This window comes from Nicotiana tabacum, chromosome 10, assembly GCF_000715075.1.
Source record: "Nicotiana tabacum cultivar K326 chromosome 10, ASM71507v2, whole genome shotgun sequence".
Classification (NCBI taxonomy): Eukaryota; Viridiplantae; Streptophyta; class Magnoliopsida; order Solanales; family Solanaceae; genus Nicotiana; species Nicotiana tabacum.
In genome coordinates this window covers 11,557,784-11,580,852 of record NC_134089.1, presented here as the reverse complement: position 1 = coordinate 11,580,852, position 23,069 = coordinate 11,557,784, and the positions used below count along the sequence as shown (strand labels likewise).

The 23,069-nt window shown below is 36.1% G+C and overlaps 1 protein-coding gene and 1 non-coding gene across 8 annotated transcripts; both read right to left on the bottom strand.

The window, feature by feature from the left end:
* Positions 1-745: 745 nt before the first annotated feature.
* On the bottom strand, positions 746-22,545 carry LOC107815577 (mRNA export factor GLE1-like). 7 transcript variants are annotated; one of them, XR_012695348.1, is made up of 17 exons: positions 22,326-22,545; positions 15,117-15,217; positions 14,643-14,810; positions 14,384-14,539; positions 13,803-13,923; positions 13,526-13,674; positions 11,901-12,072; positions 11,277-11,460; positions 8,702-8,811; positions 5,271-5,341; positions 4,981-5,062; positions 4,618-4,704; positions 3,712-3,795; positions 3,360-3,491; positions 1,622-3,124; positions 1,418-1,540; positions 746-1,339 (listed from the first exon to the last, which is right to left on the bottom strand). XR_012695348.1 is itself a non-coding variant. In XM_075222575.1 (17 exons), coding segments are annotated over exons 3-17 (1,917 nt in total). In that variant the 5' UTR covers positions 15,119-15,217; positions 15,695-15,791; positions 22,326-22,500; the 3' UTR covers positions 746-1,066. The 7 variants fall into 7 exon arrangements, 5 of the variants coding, with proteins under 5 accessions (XP_075078676.1, XP_075078678.1, XP_075078675.1 ...); XM_075222575.1 differs by lacking the exon at positions 1,622-3,124 and adding an exon at positions 15,695-15,791 and having other exon boundaries at positions 8,702-8,814; positions 22,326-22,500; XM_075222577.1 differs by lacking the exon at positions 1,622-3,124 and adding an exon at positions 15,695-15,791 and having other exon boundaries at positions 22,326-22,500.
* LOC142165582 (U6 spliceosomal RNA) lies at positions 11,038-11,143 on the bottom strand. Its single transcript, XR_012696242.1, has one exon. It is a non-coding gene; the product is annotated as a U6 spliceosomal RNA (small nuclear RNA).
* Positions 22,546-23,069: the final 524 nt, after the last annotated feature.

The window sequence follows — 23,069 nt, the reverse complement described above, 5'->3', positions numbered from 1 at the left end:
ACACACACACACACATATATATATATATATATATATCCGATAAGAAAATTGAATAATCCGCCCCCAAACCGATAAGCCGTTAATAATAAAATTTCTAATTTGTTCCCCATCCGTTAAACCGATACCAATAAGTCATTAAGCCACTTTTGCGGTTCGATTTTCGGTTTCAGTTAGGTTTTGTACACCCCTAATTATCGCAGCTTCCTTCCCAAAGGAGAAAATAAGATCTTCAAATAACAGAGAATAAAATATAAGCAATTGACAATATAATTTCGTAATGCTCCTATAAGTTATGATAAAGGGGATTTATATAAGGGCATAATATGTAACTGTCTTGCGCTATTTAATTCCTTCCCGTTATTCATATTTATTACATTGATTATCCGTTAAATGGTTAATTTGCAATGGTTAGGGTAATAACAGTCATTCGCGCATAAACAGAAATTATGTCGATCTCCAATGTGAATACCTAACATCTGGTGGAGGGAAAAGAGAGAATATGTACAAGGATATTCACATGCATCAAGTTGAAAAATGTTTGAGGGCCAAAATTAAAATAAGAAAAAGATATATAATAAAAAAATTCTCTTTTGTTTTCTTAGCATATGAGACCATCAAAGTTATGAAGTTGTTTACCCGATTTGGCATTGAATTGAATCACTAACATAGCTTAATCATCAAAATGAAAATCTGAATGAAGAAAAATAGTTGACACAAAAAAGCATTTAGTCTTTCTATCACCATAGACGGAAATGCAAAGAGCTTGATTATTAGTAAAACTTTATATAATAATCTTAAGTTAACTCTTACATCCACCAACTCATAATTCTTTGTTTTCCCTTACAGTGACTTACCCCCTGGCATGAGATTCTATGGAGTGAAAAATATAAGTGTAGAAATAGAGGTACACAACTTCCTTTTACAATCTTTAACAATATACAAATGATACAGGAGCTACATATTCAAATTATGGGAACAAAGCGTCTTAATGATATCATTGGACTTGAACAAATTTTCAGTAACTGATGGAAAAGAAGAAGGGACCAAAGTTTTCTACAGTACGGAACTAGCGATAGTAGCTATTCTGTTGGTAACCATATTGCTGTTGATGATCTGACTCTGGAGTGAAATTGTGTGATTCCAAGTTACTCCTGAGGCGCCAGCCTTCAGGTTCCTTCAGGAACTGATTTGACTCTATATAGTTTCGGATATTCACAATCACCTTGTTCAACTTTGCATCGCCTCGATCTTTCAATGCAGTTAGAAAATCTTTAGCAATGATATCCAACATCTTTCTGAATTGTGTCTTATATCTTTTGTGTAGAGCAAAACCTGCCATCTACGTAACCAAGACATTTTCTTTTAACTCCTACCCCATTTCATTAACATAAAAGGAACTGAGAGAGCTTCAACTTACTTCAAGAAAAGCCTGCAAGGCGGCTGCAGTATATAAATTTGCTGGGAGAACATTTAAGAATCTGGCTATCCATGCCCAACCTTCTCTGAGACCATGCAAATTTTGGCAGCCTTCAACTTCAGTCTGCCACAAAATGCAGTTTACTACTAAATCAGTTACTATAGGAATGAAGGAAGGAAAAAATCTTGTACTGTTGTTACTTGCCTTCCATACGCCCTTAGTTTGCTATCGTTTCATACATTGTACTGTTATTACTGACTATTAGTACTTCTTTCATACTCTCTTTTGCTATCTTGTGTTCTGTTTTTTAAATACCTTGTATTGCTATGAGTGCTTCTTCCATCCTTTCTTTACCCTTAGGTCTATCGGAAACCGTCTCTCTGTTGGGTAAGGCTGCATACATCCTATCCTTCTCAGACCCCACTTGTTTTTTTTTTTTTTTTTGTTGTTGTTGTTGTATTATTTGGCTGAGCACATCTGACCTCCAATTAAACAAAATGTGCAGTTCTAGTCCAATCACCAAATAAATATAACAGGATGTCATATTCTACTAACAAATATTAGTTTGGGATTCTGTTACTTCTCCATCAAACCTCAGGCCAAAGGAGCTCTGCAGTCTGCACCAAGAACTCCCTAAACAAAATTCCTATACGTGGAATAACAAATATTAGCACAATCATATGGCTTTGATCATTTCTGGCAGCGTACTGCTCGGTCACAACCTGTAGCACTGGTAACTAATATTGCAAAAAGGACATCTTGTCTAGAATGTTTCCTGCTCTGCTGATGAAGTTGGTTCTGTTTGTGGACAATGATTCACATACTGAACTGAATGCTAAACCAATTGAAATATTGCTTTGTCAAACTGGAGGATTTCGAATAACCTGATGAGATAGTGGCTTTGCTTCTGTAACCCCGGATAAAATTCAGCACTTTCTATCATGCAAAGCTCTTTAACTGGGTCGGAGAGCACCACATCTACTTCCCCAACCTAACATGAAAGCCGCTTCTGCACCTGGAAGGCTCTTGTTTGGATGAAGCACAAGTCTCCAATATTGATGTCTAATGGTGACTTTATCAACATGAGGGATCCATTGCAATCTTTTTTAATCCCACTCCACTGCTCTGAGCTAGAAAATGGACATTAGAGACAAGTAGTTGAGATATGTTCTATAGTTGAGGGTAAAGTCCTTCAGATTTCAAGGCAACCTCTTGAGTCCCTTCAAAGTCATTATTATGCATTTTCTTCTCACGGAGCTCTTTAGCCCCTAGGGCTTCATTTGTTGCACCCCATCGCAAATCGCAATCAACTTATATTCGTCATGCTCAATTTTGTGTTCCTTATACCTGGGAGCGAGTGACGAAGATGGGTTTATCACACTGGCGATGGCTTCTTATTGAACGTAGAGCATCAATTAAGCACTGATCCACTCCAAATATCATGTAGGTGGAAATGCCAACATAATTTCCATTTTGAAGGGCACACACATTCTCAAAGAGAATTGGTCTCTATTTGGAGGCTTTAAAGGGAACCTAACAAGAAGTTGAAGTAAACCACAACTCAAAAAGACGATGGGCACGAATTATGATGATTATATGTATATTTGGTACTCCCTTTATTTTCAAGTTGAAATCATCAATGCATAGAAACAGCTAATGTTGGTGCTAACTGAAGGAGGAAGAATGGCCAGGTTGATGGAGAAACGACTGAATCCAAATTGATGTTCTGTTAGTTTCAATGAGTGATTGGACCAAAATCCACATTTGTTAAATTGAAGATCAGATATGATCATGCAAATAATGCAGGGACTAAAACCGGAATAAAGCAAAACTCAGAGGCCAAACCACTATTTTCCCAAAAGAGTAAGATAGACGAGAGTGTCGGCAACACAAGCATTAAGGATTCTTGAGGATAAAAGTAACAAATGTCTAAGCAACTGACCTGAACAAGAGCACCATATAATTTCATGTATGCACTTAAGCGATCCACATAACTATCAGTACTTTCGATCTTCCCATCTTCCTCTGCATAGCCAATAGCTTTGTAATAAGCTTCTTTTGTCTGAAATGCTGTCTGAAGTGAAAGAACACATCAAAGTTAATTTTCGTGCAGGTAGTATAGTACGATGTGAATCATGGGGTGCAGAAGGTTAACGTCTGCGACAAGTTCTTTTCTCATCACTTAATTTTAGAAAAATCATGCTCCAAGACAATCAAGTAAAAAGAATTCCACAAAAGACAACAATGAGATGTGTAGATGCCAAACAGGTAATACTAAGGTAAATAAGAAGTACCTCTGAGTAAATAATGTACTTAGGAACTGCGTAAATGCAAACTTTATCCAACTCGCCTATGAGAACATCCATGGCAAGAGGGACCTGTGACGAAAAGCAAACCAATATGTAAGGATGGTAATCTACATTAGTTAGTACTTTCTGATCCATACTCATGATCCCTTTTCAAACACTCAAGTCTCCTGTCCTAAATTAAACCTTTTTATGTTAACCATCCTAGAGCCCTTCTCGCGCTATCAATACAACCTCTAGATTTCCCTTCGTCAGAAATTCCTGACATCTACTTTAAATTCGAAGGTATTCCCCATTTTTTCCAGCAATTCACCTTTTGGGCTCAGGTCTGGATAGTGAGTTTGGATGGAAAACAATTTTATTTTTGGTGGTTTTAGGAAATTTAGCTTCGGGTTTGTGTTTGGATATGGCTTTTGGTAAAAGTATCACTAAATCCTTAAGCAATTTTTTAGGCCTTCAAATGGGTGAAAATTAAAAGATTTGGTTGAAGAGAAACAACAAATATTTTTTTGGAGAAAAAAGAAAGCGGGATTCTAAAGTGTAAAGTGGAGATGTAACCAGTACTTAACCAGCCACTGTACTGGCAGCGGAGGAGGGGCTTGCCTGACAATTTGAGACCCCAATTTGTTTTGGTTCTGGAGAACAAGTTTAGGTTAGAAAGTTTGGTATAAGAAACAAGCATCCTTAATGTGAAGTCAAAACGTGACACTCAATCTGGGACTGAGCATGACTAGGTTTAGATGAAAGCATATTGGTTTTTTACTGATTAGTGAAGGAACAAAAATGCTTTAACTGCTTTCTTTTCAGTTATTCAAGTTGATCACCTGATTATAAGACAGCAAGAACTAATATTGACCTATAATAGCAAGAGGACCAGAACAATATCATAACTACCTTTGAAGTAACAAGGACAATTACACGACCATACGCATAGACGGCACTGTTAAAGCTTCCTGTAGGGTTCACGCACAGGGACACAACCTATAAAATTGAAAACCAGAATCACAGTCAATATCCTTAGATGTTTGGACAAAGCTCAGATAGTAGAATATATTCAATATACACTAATCAACTGCTGCATCAAGAACCCACAATTTTCTACAAGCATAAACATATGCAAACCCCAAATCCCCAACATCCGTCACCGTCCCGTGCCCCTCCCGAAAAAGAAAAGGAAAAAGAGAAAGAAGTAAAAACAATGACATCATAAAAGATACCTAAAGAAAAAATCCCAGTTGAAGTACTTCAGGATTTTACCTTCTGTGCAAACATCGCAATGCTGATGGATTGTGGACATGTTGAATCACTGATTAGCTTAATTAATTCATCTGCTTTCACTCTGCACAAGGAAAAGTAACATACATGTATCAAACATCAATATAGTTCTTGCACCTCATGAAGTTTATACCCAAAACTGGTTCAAAAATATAGGTCAAAGCAACCAAATACGTGACTTAAATATGGGAGGTAGAAAATGGTTTCAACAAGAAAATCATTAAAGCTACAGGAGATAGGGCTAACAATCTAAGAGACGAGTTTCCAGGTACCTGACATTTTCTTTTGTACCAGTGATAGTTCTGATTCGTCTGGCTATTTCCATTTCATATTTTCGGTAAGCCTGTTAAGAAAGAATTTGTGTTAAACTATAGAATATCAGAAGTACCCCAAATCCGGATTGTGGAGTAGTTGTAGTAGTAATTTTATAAAATATCAGAAATTATTAACCCAAATTAACATCCTTAGGATCTCAAATAGAACTCTGGACTAAATCTCGGTACGCTAAGATGGAATATAATAATTCAAAATGCATCTGATGACATTCCAACTAAACAAGCAACTATTTCTTTTTCTTTTATTAAAAAATGACCATATTAGCTGGAAGGTGCAAGTAGCATGCATTTAGGATAAAATGAGAGAAGATCACTTGAAATGGTACGTTAGTGTCCTTCGTCAACCTACAGATGCAGCAGTCCATAGGCGTGAAACTATGTGGAGTCAAGGTGTTAAAAAGAGGACGAGGTAGACCTAAAATCACATGGAAGGAAGAAGTTGTCTTGAAAGAACTACAATTACCTGGAATCAATCAAGACTTGGCTAAAGATAGGCATAATGGAAGAAAAAGATCCATATAGGTGAAATCTACTACTTGGGAACAAGTTTTACTTGTTAATACGTAGATTTTGGACCTATTGCTTTTCTAGGAGTATTTTGACGTAATCATAGATTTCTATACCAGTAAAAAATACTGTTGTCGAATTGAGGGGGGTTTAGCTTTTATAAGAGGAAGGCAAATCATGGACGCGGCTCTCATTGTTAATGAATGTTTAGATTCTAGACAAAAAAGCAACAAGCGGTGTATTGTTTGCAAGTTAGACATCGAAAAAGCTGATGATATGTCAATTGGAACTTTCTGATGAACATGCTTGAGGATTTGGGATTTGGTAGAAGATGGATCAAGTGGATTTCCTTTTGCACCAGTACAGGTATATATTCTGTCCTTGTTAATGAGAAACCGGTGGGGTTTTTTTTTTGCAGCTCAAAGAGGTTTACGACAAGGAGATCCTCTTTCTCCTTTCTTATTTTTACTGGTGATGGAATGTTTTAGTAAATGCTATCTGTTACATATGTGAATGGAGAAATAAGAGGATTCAGAGTCAAAATAGTAGCCAAATGCCATGGAAATCTAACATTTATTGTATGATGATGATACTACGGTGTTGTCTGATGCGGAGATTGAGCAACTTAGGCATCTGCAGCTCAAACTTGTATATTTTGAAGCAATTTATGGTCTTCATGTTAACTGGAGAATAAGCTTTTCATATCCAGTTAATGTCATCACAAATTGCAGCAGACCTACTGGAACTTTAGGGTGTCAGGTTGGCACTCAGCCAACTGTCTATTTGGTATTGCCTTTTAGGGGCCAAGCATAGAGCTAATAGTATATAGGAAGCAGTCTAGGAGAAATGTGAAAGAAGGCTAGTAAACTGGAAGAAACAGTATTTATCAAAGGAGGAAGATTGGTACTAGTTAACAATGTGCTGGGCTCAACATATGTGATGTCTCTTTTCTCTTTGCCTAGTAAGGTTGAAAAAAGAATTGACAAGCTACAGAGGAACTTTATTTGGAAAGGTAATAAAGAACAGAGGATATTTAATTTAGTGAACAGAACCTATCAAGGCAAAGGAAAATGGTGGACTGAGGATTAAAAACCTCAGAAAACACAATAAAAGCTTGTTGATGAAGTGGCTATGGAGATATAACTCGGAGGTTGATGCCCTTTGAGTTGGTGTGATTAAGAACAAAAATGGAGTTGAGAATCAATGGTGCACCAGAGAAGTAAAAGCTGCATATAGAGTCTCAATTTGGAGAATAATTAGAGCTCGCTGGTCTTGTTTCACGTCTAGAATAGGTTCAAGGTGGGCAATGGGATGAGGATATCCTTCTGAAGGGGATATGTGGATTGGAAATGAGCCTTCATTAAACTGGGAGATCGACAGGGCTACAACATTTTACAACCACTTAAGCACATTCAAACAGTTTACTGATTTAGAAGATGGCATCACAACAGTAAAAGAACGTTTAGTGTGTCTTTTTGGAAGAAAATCTGGAATACAAAAGCCCCTTTCAGGTAGCTTGTTTTACCTGGATAGTGAGCAAAGAAGATTGTCTTACTTACGAGAATTTACAAAAAAAGAGGGTTGGTTCTATGCAATAAATGCTTCCTATGCGGGAAACAACCCAAGAGTATTCGGCATGTGTCTTTGCATTGCCAAGTTACTGTCCAACTGTGGCAGCTTTTATGAACATAATTGGTCTGCAGTGAGTAATGCCTAGTTCAACAACTGATTTGCTTAGCTTCTGGAACATAATTGGGCTTAGTAATGGCAAACTTAGATGGTGTAATACGATATCTTGTATTTGGTGGATTATTTGGACCGAAAGGAATAGAAGATGCTTTGAAGACTCTGCTAATTCTATCATTAGGATAAAATCCAGATGTATTATTTTGTAAAAGCACAAGGTGTAGAATGGAGAATGCAAATGATACAGAATCAGTCCTACAAATGTCAGAACCCCTAAAGGATTAGAAGGGGCATACTTTTGCTGTTTTTGCTTCTGTAAATACTGTTCACCTGTTTGCAGCACATCTTTTGTGCTTGTTTATATATAAATTACCTTACCTTTCAAAAAAGAACCAGTAAAAATATAAAGAAATCTTAATATCATTATTATTATTACTGTTTAGATGTACTTAACTTATTTTTCACTTTTATTTTTATTTGGTATGACGATGACATGAGTTGAGCTTCAATGGAGAAACATGGTCAGCGAGGGTTCATATAGCCAACCTCAACTTGTTTGGGATTGAGACATACTTAGTTGTTTTTGTTGTTTATTTCAGCTAAAAGAAGACTCAAATGAACTTATCAAAATGTTTCAATAACTTTTTCAAAAATGCAAGGATCGCACAGTTAAATGTAAGCAGTTCCAAGAGCTTGAACCAACAACTCCCGACAGATAATTGGATGGGTAAATGATTATGTTAGCAGGGAAAGAGTTAACTTTAAAAGTCATTACTTCCTCTGTCTCATGAAATGTGAGACTACTTCACCGACCACGAAGTTTAAGATGTTAATTTGACTTTTTGTTAATGTATTAGTAGTGGTGGAAGAAAAATATAAAAACAGTTGTTGAAAAATTAGTCTGATATAGCAAAAACACATAAATGTATATAGTTCCAATGGCTTTTAACTCTAGCAACTGTGCAAGTCAAATAGAATAACAGTATTAATAAAATGGTGTCAAACATTTGGGATATCCAAATGGAAGAATGCCATATAAATTAGGATAAAGGGAGTAACTGTTTAGGAACCCTCACTCCAGAGCCTCTGCGAAGAACACTTTACTTTATGCATCAAGAAGCATAATAGTGTGATAAATCAGCAATGAAATTTCAAATATTGTTTTGCAAGGTTACCTTGTTAGAACGCGATCCCAGCGCTTCATTCTGTGAAGCTATTTCACTGCAAATCATCAATCTTTTCTCCTCCAGCTTTTGAGCATTTTCTGACACCCTGATTGTATTTCCTGCTATATCCAAAATTGCAAACTTGAAATCTACGCATATATTTACAAGCATTAGAAATAGAAAGAAAAACAACATCTAAATATTTCATCTTGCCACTTGGAGATTGGCGTACAATACATTATTTGATAAAAGGATATTATCCAGTTGACTTTATAAAAAGTACTTAAAAGTTCTGACAATAAATCTTTATATTTAGACTATGGAGAAAAAGACTAGAATAGTCCTTTAAATATAGGGGTAGCTCTAACTTGGTCTTTTATACATTTCATTGAGCATGAACACTCCTTTATCTTTGTAATTAGTGAGCACCTTTAGTCCAGGTTAGTCTCAAGACCATTCACTAACAGAAAAGATACCACCAAAGGCTAAAAAAAATAATGGGACTAATGGAACTAATGGGAAAAGAGACAACACTAACGGAACAGAAAGAAGCCACAAGTATTAGCTTATGGAAATTCGTTTACCAATTGACGAAGTTATCAAACTAGCGAATTATGTTTCTCTGTTCTATCTAACCAAATCATATCTAATTCTAAGCAAAGCATATCTATTACTCCCTCCGATTCAAAATAAGTGATTTTTTGGATGTTTCCACACAGATTAAGAAATCCACCTTTTAACATTAATGAGCAATGAAATTGACCATATTAACCTTTACTATCTCACATAAACACTCCTAACACATACTCCAACACTATTTACTCCAAGGATAATGTAGGAAAAAAATAATTAATTCATTCTTGAAATCTGGAAAAATCACTTATTTTGGACCACAAAAAAAAGGCCAAAAAATCACTTATTTGGACCGAAGGGAGTAGCAAATTATGACATATTAATTGATTGTCTCAGTATACTATTATTATTGATGGTAGAAAAACCTTTTCCAATCAAAGAAAGAGATGGACTTTTGAGCAGCAATTAGTGTTTGGTCAAGCTTTTAAGAAGTGCTTCTAAGTGTATTTTTTCTCAAAAGTGCTTTTCAAAAAAAAGTGCTTTCAAGGAGAAACTATTTTTTCTGTTTCTCAAAAACTGCTTCAGCTTCTACTCAAAAGCATTTTTTTTCCTTCTAAAGCTTGGTCAAACACCTTAACTTTGGGGGGAAAGCACTTTTGATCCCAAAAAACGCACTTTTGGCCCAAAAGAAGCTTGGCCTGTTGGCCAAACAGGCTATTATTCAGTCTGCAATAGCAATTAGAGAACATTAATCCAGAATAAAGATTGACATTTTGCTCAAAAAGATGAGAAAACAGACGAGAAAGACAACATCAGTGAAATGATTTCCATGTTTCTCCCTTCGAACAGATTTATTAGACTTGCTGACGAACAATAGCAACAACACTAGTTCTACATCAAATCAATTTTCATCTCCGCTCCATCATGCACTTTCTCCGCATTGGTTCTCATAAACCAGTACACCGCAATTGCATGGTCCTTGGCCACAAAGAAGTTTCACAGCTTTGAAGGTGACTTGTAAAAATCCGATGGTTCATCAGACACATATATACTGATCAGTCACCCGCTTAATATTTTGTAGTTCTCAAGACTTCATTCCCCAAGTTCACCTCTAAAACCACTGTGTTTTTTTACCACCCCACATCCCCCAATGGAGGATGTCAAAAGCATGGCTGTGAACAATAGACCCGGATAATCCCAAGTAAGAATATTTTAATAAGTATATTTATTAGGAATATATCTTGGAGAGAGTTTTATCTTCAGAGTTAGTCTCTTTCCCAAAGGCCTAGTTCCCAGCTTTTAAATTTTGTTATCTTTTCCGTAATGAATAGCCTGCAATCTAGCCCTGGATCAGAAGTGTTACTCCCTTTGTTTCAAAAAGATTGACACTATTTCCTTACTAGTCTGTTTCAAAAAGATTTGGCACCTTTCAATATTTTCTTAATAAGAAACATTTATAAGCACACAAATGCTATGACAGATTTCAAACCAGAAGTTTCAAAAGTCTTACAGTCACACAAATGTTATGGCTTATTTAAGACCACATATCTCAAAAGTCTTCCCTTCTTTATTAAAGTTTGTGCCAAGTCAAACTAAGACAATCTTTTTGAAACGGAGGGAGTAACTTTTTACAAAGATAAAGGACTGTTTATGTCCAAATTGAATATAAGGGATCAAAATAAATCTAACCTTATGGCTTATACTTAAAGAAACAATTAGGGTTTTTCCTCTTAGACTATGCACAGAGCATTTTTGACAAGGCAAGGTAGTAAAAAAATCAGGACCATTTCTCGATTTGCGCTTGTCATCCTTGCACAGGGGCCATCATGCTAATTTTCTATGTGTCATTCTAATTTTATTGGATGTCCCCGAAGGGACATGCACATAGCATTTTATTTTAAGTTATTATTTATTTGAAATAAAATGCCTAACATAAAAAGAAAAAGAGGGGTAGGAGGAAGGCCAAATCTTCACTTCCACTCCCTCACTAAGATTACACAGTGAGACATACCTGCTGAATGTTTATGAATAGTGACTTCCTTTGAAACCTTGTTAGCCTCCGAAGGAACATTCATCAATGACTCAGATACCTTCTTCTCCACAGCAGCTGCAGCTTCTTTTGCTGCTTTCCTCTCAGCTTCCAGAGCTGCGGCTTTTTCCTTTTCAACTCTTTCAGCTTCCAGCCTAGCCTGCACCTGATGGAATCAAACTTATTATTAGTTATTACCCACAAGGAGAAAATTCAATCACAAACAACAACTTTGTAATAGATGCAGCATGAGGGGAGACAAATAGACAGCTTTTCACAGGAAAGCCAGGGATGCTAGAACCAGGGAATGTGAGCATTAGCACTAGCAGAAGTATGCCACAGGAAAAAAAAAACAGTTCCAATAAATATTAAGTTAGTAAATTAACACAAGCACAATTACTTCCTCGTTTGACGAGGATTCTCACAAATAGTTAACTTTGTAAAATCCTAAAATCACAAAACGGCAGGCGACCAGAAATGCAATTGGATAAATATAACTTTCTAAACTTTTTTATCCTTGAAGAAACTTTTCTACTAAGCATATGAGAGAATTTCCAATGAGCATATCAAATTGTGCATCTCTCTCGATAGGAGTAAAACACATACCTTGGCTTCTGCTCTGATCATTTCTTGCCGGGCTTTTTCTTCTTGAAGAGCTTTTTCTTTCCTCTTGGCTTCTTCACGAGCTGCATCATCTCTTATTCTCCTTTCTTCAATTTGGGATCTGTGTTCGTGATCCCTTTGTACAGCAGTTAGGTGATCATCAAGTGCTTCTGCACTACAGTAATACAATTGAAGTTTATAGTATATTTTTACTAAAATTAAATTGTAGGAACATGAAAATGGTGATTAAATTTTAAATTCTAGGTACTCCAAGCATGTATAGAGTGAACAGGAAACATTAACAAAAATTCAATATTTGTCAGTCGCAAAGTTTTTTTATTGAGACCAAGGGCATGGAGAAATTTTATTACGTGAGTTGCATAACCAACATTACTTATGTGAGTCTAATTTATTTCTTGACAAATGGACTCATGTTCTATTTACTTATTTTAAAACATAAAATAAAAAAGGCAATGTTTAAATCTAATCTTTTTCCTAATTAGATGCTTAACTAGTGCAATAAAAGAAAAATAAAACAGGAAAAGATCTTCCCAAAATGATTACTAGGTCTACTCTTTCATAAAATAAAAAAATTAATTTTTTTTTAAGGATTCATTCTACGGTGAAGAAGAAAACATATACTTTGTACTAAAAAGTATGGAGAATCAATTTGCTGACAATGTGAATTTTGACGGCGAAGGTAACCTTCAACATGAACTTTATGCAATTTATTAAATTCAAATGTTCCTATTTTTTTAATGGAAAATGTAATCTAATTTCTTTATTATGTATGTGTAAATATGGCCCCTCTAATTTAGATAATACTATTGTAGATCATACTATTAATAATCAAGATTTTTCTGTTTTATTTTTCTTTTATTGTCCACCAGTTAAGCCTCTAATTAGGAAAAAGAGTAGAATTAAACATTGCCTTTTTTAACTTATATTTTAAAATAAGTTAAACGGGAACATGAGTCCACTTGTCAAGAAATAAACTAGACTCACATAAATTATGATGGTTATGTAACTCACATAGTAAAATTTCTCAAGGGCATGCATGTTGTTTGAATCAGAAAATATTCACTTGCAATCAAAGTGACATGACTTCCTGTTGGTGTCCCTTCTATACAGTAACTCGGCTCGCCGCCCATATCCCTGAATCTGTTTTACACCTTCATCTGTAATTCATGTCAACAATAGATGATGAGCAAATCACCCCATTCACTTTCATTCCCAACCTAAACAACATTAGTGGTTCATTATCAATTGTCAATCTAACATCCTTAGTGAATGTTTTTGTAAGTGAATTCCTCACAAACCAGCTCCTATTTAAGTAATTGAGATTTGATTGGCGTGTCTTCAGAAATTATATTATTTCCATTGGTCCTAGAGTAGCAGCAGCAGCAGTTGAAGTGAAGTCCACAGCACGGATAAAATGTATACCCTGGTCTTTAGTGATTAAACAGATAATTTTTCCATCAGTTCCAGCAGACCACCATTGGACCAAAACCCACTGAGAAACATCTTCCTTGTTATACATCATTGAACAAAGAGAAAACTATTAACTAGATGACAAACTTAATGCAAAAACAAGTTTTTTTTCACAAAATCAGAGTAATACGCCTTACATTTTACGTTGGTACTGCATGTCAAATTTTCTGTTCATTTCCCTTTGAGCTTCAATATTTCTCTCCACCCGTTCAAGTGTGGAGGCAAGCTTCTCATTCTCATCCATGAACTCAGCTTCAAGTGCTGATAGTTGATCTCTCATTTCATCCTGTTGTAAGGTAATAAGAGAAAGAGATTCGGTTTAATATATTCATCCCTTCTTTACTTTTCCTAAGTGAAGCAAGGCGTGGACATGGACAGAGAAAGTTAAGGAAGCATATAAGTGAAGTTACAAACCGCAATAGTTAGATGGTGCTCATGAGCTAATTCAGATAAAGCACTTTCTACTAATCCCACTTTATCCATTAGATCATGTTGCAGTTCAATGCCCAGGCCTTCTTCAGAATGGTCGCTATCACTGAAACAACATGAGAAATGCTGCACTAAGTATTAATCAAGAATGAAACGGAAGTCTATTATTAATAAAAGACACTTGCAAAGCACTGGCTTATAACTTGCTGTACTACATGACGTCCATGAGTTTAAGGAACCATAGGAATAACTTTATGATGCACCTGGAAAAAACCTTTATGTGGTAATATTAAGTGCTTCCGCACCCCCTGCACCCACACTCCACCCCCGTCAAACATACACCTATCCTCCTTATTTGGCTAAGGATGTCGATGTCCTAACTCTTGGCTCAATAAGTAAATGCTATAAACATGTAATGCCTTAAACAACTATAGAGCCAAGCAATTATGAGATGTTTAACATGGGAAGGGCATTCATAGCAACATATTTCGCAGCTTGTTTCTCTGTTCTAATAGACCTCCTCTCATTCTTACACACTATAATGTTTGCAATTGTTGAGTATTTACCTCAGATAGATTTCGTCACAGGCAAAACGTTTTCCCCCCTTAACAAAATGATTACCAACTTCATCCTTAGTGTCTCTTTCCAAATCCTCCATGTCGTCATCAGACACTTGCATAATAAAGCCTCTCCGAGAATTATTCTTTGAAGCCGAGAGTTCTCTGTGTAAAAACAGATAAGACAATAACACAGAAAAATTACTATCCAAATGGAACTAAAATACTTGATGTGATTTCACTAAGAAACCTTATTAAAATAACATACCGAGATTCTGCTTTGGTAAAAGGTATTGGAAATTCAGATGATCCATTGAGCTTCTTCTCTATCGAGTTGAGCTCGACCAGTAAAGCATCAAAGCTCCAATCAGGGTTTGGATCCAGGGTCACTCCATCAACATTTTTAGGCAACGGAAGTAGCAGTTTAACAGCACCCCTGAAAAAAATAACCATAACTCAGCACAAACCAAGGAACAAGTAAAATATTATAGTTACAGAGGTTATAAAAAAAAAGTTATAGTTCCAGAATTTCTATAAACTTGTAGCAATAAAAGAAAAACTGAAATGTGATGTTCTTATCACTACAACTATGAGAAAGGTATTTTGTCAAACATATGCATAGAGGTCACATGAACCAACCCCTCCCTAAAACAAAACTAAAAAATGGCATCAATTTTTCATGGACTACCACAAATAGAGAAAGAGGTGAAAAAATGGGTATAGGAAAAAAGTAATAACTTACATTATTCTTTTCCTGCCTTAAGAACACCTTTAAATAAAGTTGTTGTGTACAACGCTGGCTTCACACACTTGAGTCTTGAAATATGATATATAATTAATTACCTGTAATTGAAAAGCAAAAGTTACAAACAGAAAATGTAAAGATCATAACATGAACACCCATAAGGGAAATTTGAAAACTAAACCCTAATATTACTAATATAGACAAGAGTATGAATAGGGGGGAAAAGATAGCGCAAAAAGGGATAAAGGCGCTGATTTGAGATCGAAGTTTCATTCTTTACATTAATTTTCTCCAAGATTTATTTAACAAAAGGCTCTGCTCTCTGTGAAGCATCTACCTTTGAAGTTTTCTTGCATTTGCAGTTGTGATTTCTTGAAATAATAGCTATAGAAATTCAATAATATTAAATGGATTTTTTTACTATTCCGAATTGGATAAACGGAATTTTGAATAAATCATAAGCTGAGGGTATGAATTTTGAGAAATTGAAGAGGAAGTGATGAAGGGTGGAAGAAAAGGAAGCTTAATGTGAAAGAGGAAGTGGAAGTGCTACAACAACAACAACAACAACATACCCAGTATATTCTCACAAGTGGGGTCTGGGGAGGGTAGTATGTAAGTAGTCCTTACCCCTACCTTCTGAAGGTAAAGAGGTTATTTCTGAAAGACCCTCTGCTCAATACAACAAAATCACAGCAGTTATGACAGAGAACGACGGCAAACGAAATAGTAATAACATCCAAAAAATAAAACTAAGCAAAGAGAACCTCAGGTAAAAAAAATATCAATCTAAAAATAGGGAACACAAGGGTAACACTAGTACTACAGCTAGGGACACCAGTCTAACATTTGTTTCTATAAAACTTGCCTTTCACTCCATCAAGTATCTTCCTACTGCACAGCGCTCTTCCAGCACTAATTCATTTCATCAATCTGCTTTAATTGTATGTGATTCATGCTCATCTACCATGTCATTCTCCTAGTAGACTAAACCTATATATCTGAATTGTCTTCATTGAGACACACGGCCCCATTTAATCTTACTTAGCTTTCTTTTGACGGGGGCTATATGAAAGTGTATTCTATCTTGGACCTACTTATCCTAAAGTAATTATACAAAAGTCGGTATTTCGAACAATTCCATTTCCAAAACTTGGAGACAACTATCTCTCTATGCATTACCTAACAAGTTACAATTATCTATGGCGCTTCTACTATGACCTTATGAAGTTCACTCTAAGAATGTACCTCCACATACCACTATTAGTTTGCTTCGGTTCATGGAACGGGAACGAGTCACAACTAAAAATAGATCTAAAACAAAATTTGCACGGATAGGTCTCTTTAGATCATATGACATACCCATTAAGAAACCTTATTTCTTAATCATTTCTCAAGTCAGCGAATTTGGAAAACTTAAAATAGTAAAATAAATAAGCAATGATTGTTAGAATCATAGTTTCCTTGAGTTCATTCACTGTAGGGACAAAAGGCACTGATAAATTGTAAAACAGAACCATACAAATTTGAATCACTAAGTTTAGCATTCCAAGTCGCTACTAATCATTTCCAGAATTGTGAAATGCAATTTGGTATTCACTAGGGTTTACCAAATCATAACACCAGCATCAAACAATATGATTTTTCACGTTATTTTCCATTTTGTGGGCGCGGGGTGGAATACTCCAGGGTCCACGCCAGATAACCGAATGCCAAAATTTATAACTCATAGAGTAGCTAATTAATTTGCATAAAAATTCTACGGCAACAAAAATTAGAAGAATTTGAATTTGGATCTAAAAAGACTCAATATTACAAGAAGATCCTAACTTCAACAGAATTAAGCAAATAACCCTTTCCATTATGTTAAGACTTAGATCTTGTCAAAGAGTATTTCAATATTAGATTGTATGTTAGATTATGTCTAATGGTACATTCAAAGATTGTGGGTAAAACTCATGATCTTAGGGATACATTTTTGAATTATGTCTCTAGCTTTGTGTATGTATATATTCTAAGTGTAATCTATCTTTTGAAAAAAGAAGTGAAATACACTTACATAATTCACATGGTATCAAAGCCTCTACGATCTTGGTAGAGGCTCAAATACTTTTTTCGATTGCTTTTTCCGGCAGTCACTACTCCGGTGGATTTTTCCGACCACCTTTTCCGGTTGCTTTTTCCGGCATCCACTTCTTCGGCAGATTTTTCCGGTCATCTCTGACTTTCATTTCAGATACGCGAGGGTCGACCATTCATTGCGGTCTTACCCATCACATTTTCTAAAATCTCCGAAGCAGTTTTCGGTCATATCTTGTTACCCTCTGACCCGATTCCATTAGTAAGCTCCTTTCCAGGCCAGATCTTGTGATTTTGGTGAGAAGAAAAGAAAAGTATTCTGTTGAGTCTTGATTTGGTGGGTAACTTGAGAGGGGATTTTTCGTTTAAAGCAGAAGAGTAAAATTTTGGTTTTGAAAAGCTTTTTCCAAAGTAAAGCTTTCTTTATTTCAAGTCACACTTTATTACTTTGTCTTTACATGTGGGAGCCATTCGTACAAGTTTTCTTGCCCAACAAAGTCTTCTATTTCATTACATAGTGCCATTACTTTTGTCCTCTTTCCCACATTATTTTGTACACTTGCCTTCTTGAAATTTAAATATCAAAATGACAGGTGCGTCCTCCACGGCAGAAGAAGTCAAACCATTTTTCTCTCCAATTTTGAATCCTTCCACTATTACTACGGTTAAATTACAAGGTAGTTATGAGGATCACTTAGTCAAAATGCTAGTGTAAAGACTAAGTGGACCCGAATTGATGCACAATTGTGTAATCTTTTATGGAACTCTTGGGATCCGAAATTACTCAACTTGTTTCAGTGTTGTAAAACTTGCTATAAAGTTTGGACTAAAGCTAAAGCTTTGTATACGAATGATATACAACGAATATACAAAGTAGTTTCAGATTTAGTCCAACTTCAGCAGAATAATCAAGATATGGCGAGTTATTTATGACAAATAGATACTTTGAAAGATCAATTTGACTCGCTCATGCCACTTTCTGCAAGTGTCACCACCCAGGAGCAACAAAGAGATAAGTTCTTTATGGTTTTGGCACTGAAAGGACTTCGATCTGATCTCAGCCCTATAAAAGATCAGATCTTGGCAAGCTCTGTAGTCCCTTCATCAGTTGAGGTTTCAGCTCGGCTATTGCGTATTGGAACAGAAATACTTGATACTAATAAAGTGGAGACATCTGTATTAGCTGTGCAAAATAAAAATCCACAAAAACAAAATATCTATCAAAGAGGAAAAGGTAAAAGCAGCATACCATACTACAACTATTACAACAAGCCAGACATACTCGACAAACTTGTTGGAAACTGCATGGTCGACCACCACGTACAAACAATCGCAGTACAGCCCACATAGTTCAAAATGGTGGTGAAACAGATGATCAACATGCTAATTTTATTACCTTATCTGGGGTGGATTATAGTGATTACCTGCAGTATCAAGTGGCTAAACAACTGGCACCTCACAAACTGGTAATCTCTTTGCTTGTCTGAGCAGGTCTTCACCCAATTGCTCATGGATACTAGACTCTGGTGCATCTGACCATATCTCTGGTAATCAGAATCCTTTCTCAAACCTTATTCCTTCTTCAATCCTCTCTGCGGTTACCCTTGCTAATGGCTCGCGAACTACAGTAAAAGAAATAGGAGAAGTGCAACTTCTTTCCTCTATCTCTTTAAACTCAGTTTTATTTGCTCCTGAATGCCCATTCAATTTGATTTCCATTAGTAAATTAACCAAAAACCTTAATTGTTCCGTCACTTTTTTTTGCTAACTCTGTTGTTGTGCGGGACTAGAAAACGAGGAAGACGATTGGAACAGGATATGAGTCGCAGGGACTATATCATATGTCCAAATCACAACCACCATTTGCCTTCACTTCCGCTGCATCAGCTGATCTAATCCACGGTCGTTTAGTCCACCTGAGTCTTGCAAAGCTTCAAAAATTAATTTCTAGTCTTTACATATTGTCTTCTTTTGAATGTGAGTCTTGTCAGCTTGGGAAACACACTCGCACCTTGTTTCCCAAAAGAGTCAACAATAGGGCTTCATCTATGTTTGACATTGTTCACTCAGATGTTTGAAGTCCTGGTCGTGTTGTTTCAAGTTTAGGATTTCAGTATTTTGTTACCTTTATTGATGACTTCTCCCGCTGCACATAGGTATTCTTAATGAAAAATCGTTCTGAATTGTTTTCTATTTTTCAAAATTTTTGCGTTAAGTTAAACAATCAATTTGGTGTTTCAGTAAAGGTATTACGTAGTGACAATGCAAAGGAGTATTTATCATCTCCTTTCACTAGTTTCATGTCATCTCAAGGAATCACTCATCAGACTTCTTGTGCATATACTCCTCAACAAAATGGAGTTGCCGAACGTAAAAATCGGCATCTCATTGAAACTGCTCGTACCTTACTTATACACCATCACGTTCCTCTTCGTTTTTGGGGAGATGTTGTTCTCACCGCTTGCTATCTGATCACTAGGATGCCCTCTTCTGTGTTGCAACATCAAAGTCCTCACTCAATTCTCTTTCCATGTCAAAATCCCTATCATTTACCTTTGAAAGTGTTTGGATGTACTTGTTTTGTTCATGATCACAGTCCTGGAACTGACAAACTCCAACCAAAATCAATTAAGTGTGTCTTTCTTGGATACTCTCGTTACTGGAAAGGTTATAAATGCTATGATCCAAAAGCACATAAATATTTGATCTCTGCAGATGTAACCTTCTTTGAGACATCTCCCTATTTTTCACTAAACACTACAAGCAGAAATTTGATGCGTCAAGTTTTGCCAGTGCCAATACTTCTTGTGCCGCAGGCTAGTCTTCCAGACGGACCTCAGGCTCTCCTCCTCCTTCCAAGTATACTCCAGACGTGCCAGTCCTCTAGCTAATACTAATGATAGCACCACTCCTGATCTAAATGCGTTGGTAGCTCCCAATGACTCATCTCTTGCTCCTACATCACCTCCAGTCATGCCTTCGTCAAATGCAGTAACTTCACCAATTGCCATACGCAAAGGTATACGCACTACTCAAAAACCAGTACGATTTAACTGCTTAAGTTATCATCGATTGTCCCCATTATATTATACCTTTGTATCTGCCTTACCTAATGTACCTATACCAAAGACTGTTGGCGAAGCATTGAAACATTCAGGGTGGAAAGGTGCTATGATCGACGAAATGACTGCTCTAGAGACCAATAACACTTGGGAATTGGTCCAGTTACCGGAAGGAAAATCTACCGTTGGATGTCGGTGGATCTATACAGTAAAGGTAGGTTTAGATGGAACAATTGATCGGCTGAAAGCTCGCCTTGTTGCTAAAGGATACACCCAGATTTATGGTCTTGACTATGGTGACACATTCTCTCAAATTGCCAAGATTGCATCTGTCCGACTACTTATCTCCTTAGCAGCAATGCACCGTTGGCCGCTTCATCAACTAGATATTAAGAATGCTTTCTTACATGGTGAGCTTGCTGAGGAAGTTTATATGGAGCAACCTCCTGGGTTTGTTGCTCAAGGGAGTCAAACTTAGTATACCGTCTAAAACGTTCACTATATAGCCTTAAGCAATCTTCGAGAGCATGGTTTGGCAGATTTAGCTCTGTTTTTCAACAATTTGGCATGTCTCGAGGTGAAGCAGATCACTCCATTTTCTATCGACATAATGGTCCAGAAAAGAACATTTATCTGGCCGTCTATGTTGCTGACATAGTCATAACTGGAAATGATCAAGAAAGAGTATCTGAGCTAAAACAACATCTATTCAGCCACTTTCAAACCAAGGACTTTGGGAAGCTAAAGTATTTTTTGGGAATCGAGGTAGCACAATCCAAGACCAGTATTGTTATCTCACAAAGAAAATATGCTTTGGACATACTTGAGGAAACATGCATGTTAAACTGCAAACCTACTGACGCTCCTATAGATCTAAATGTCAAACTCGTCCCTAGACAGGGGGATCCATTAGAAGATCCTGGCAGATATCGAAGACTGGTCGATAAACTAAATTATCCTACTATCACACGACCTGATATTTCATTTGCAGTAAGTGTGGTTAGTCAGTTTATCCAAGCTCCGTGTAAAGATCCCAGGACAAGGACTATTATATGAAGACAAAGGTCAGACAAACATTGTTGGATATTCTGATGTTGATTGGGCAGGTTCTCCGTCAGATAGACACTTTACTTCTGGGTAATGTGTCATAATTGGGGGAAATCTAATCTAATTTCTTAGAAAAGCAAAAAAGCAAGATGTTGTTGCCAAATCTAGTGCAGAAGCAGAATATCGAGCTATGGCCCTCGCAACATGCGAGCTTATTTGGTTGAAACAACTCCTCCAAGAGTTACAATGTGGTGAGTTCAAATAGATGGAGCTTTTATGCGGCAATCAGGCTACCTTTCATATTGCTTCAAATCCAGTTTTTCATGAAAGAACGAAACATATAGAGGTGGATTGTCATTTTATTATGCAGAAGATCGAGTCTGGATGCATTGTCACTGGATTCGTTGGTTCAAATGACCAATTGGCAGATGTTCTTACTAAGTCCCTTAGAGGGGCTCGGATTGAATACATTTGTAGCAATCTTGGAGCATATGACATGTACGCTCCAGCTTGAGGGGGAGTGTTAAGACTTAGCTCTTGTCAGAGAGTATTTCAATATTAAATTGTATGCTAGATTATGTGTGATGGTACAGTCAAAGATTGTGGGTAAAAGCCATGATCTTAGGGATACACTTTTGAATTATGTCTCTAACTTTGTGTATATATTCTAGGTATAATATATCTTTTGAAAAAAGAAGTGAAATACACTTACATAATTCACACATTACAACAATATCAAGAACAGGATAAAACAAAAACTAAGCAATTAATTACAACCCCAAATTTTGTGCTACCTCAGAAATTCAGAAGAAGTTAGGAAAATAAAAATAATTTCCTTGAAGTAACGGAAAATTTGAATTTTGTAAGATATCTCCAAGGAAACCAAAAAGAAAAAAAAAAGACAGAAATCCCTAGCAATTCCAACCAACAAGTAAATGGGCTCAAAATAATAAAGAAACTAAGGGAATTAAGGATGAAATTGATGGAATTATCGGAACAAAAGGGAGGTTAATTTTACCTCTCTCGAGCTAAGCCATGGTTTGTTCGGTGCGAGTTCCTCTTGCAGAAATCAGAATACCAGGGTATTTTTCTCGCGCTTATCAGTGGTTCGATCAGAGAGCGAAAAACACAAAGAGGAGAAGAGAGATAAAAATGGCAGTACTCCAAAACACTGCCACTTTGCTCCCTTAAACGGTTAAACCCCTGCGCCCTCCCTATATATGATTTTTTTTTGTCCTAAACAAAAAAATAGATCGATCTCAAAGCACAAAAGATTGATAAATTTGTCTCAAGGCCAGATAACCGAATGCCAAAATAAAATAATATTAAGTTATTTTAGTTATAAATAAAATACTAGGTAAAAATATATTATATCTATACTATATTAAAATCACAAAGGTCTTTAGCAAAATGTGTTCGCCTTTTTTAACCTTTAAATCTATATTTCACATTGGACAAAATTGTAATTTTAGTTTTTTTCGAATATTTAGAAGTTTTAAATCGACTACAATATTATGTATTAAATTTTTCCTTATTTGAACTACTCCTAATAATTGGGAGTTTAAAATCAATTAGGATTTAACTTATATAAATTATTCCTTACTTGAACCACAAAAGTACTAATTTATGGGTATATATAAAGGAATAGTAGGACAGAATTTCCTCACGGCCTTCATGTACTCTAAAGTAAAAAAACCACCAATGTAAGTAATTTTTTACACCTCTTTTTATTTTTTACTTTTCGTTTTTATCAAACACTATG

Coding starts and splice junctions, on each gene's coding strand:
- LOC107815577 (XM_075222574.1), bottom strand. Junction 13,924..14,383: donor TGTGACGAAATCTATCTGAG/GTAAATACTCAA, acceptor ATGTTGTTTCAG/TGATAGCGACCATTCTGAAG. Junction 3,796..4,617: donor TTGTCCTTGTTACTTCAAAG/GTAGTTATGATA, acceptor TTTTCGTCACAG/GTCCCTCTTGCCATGGATGT.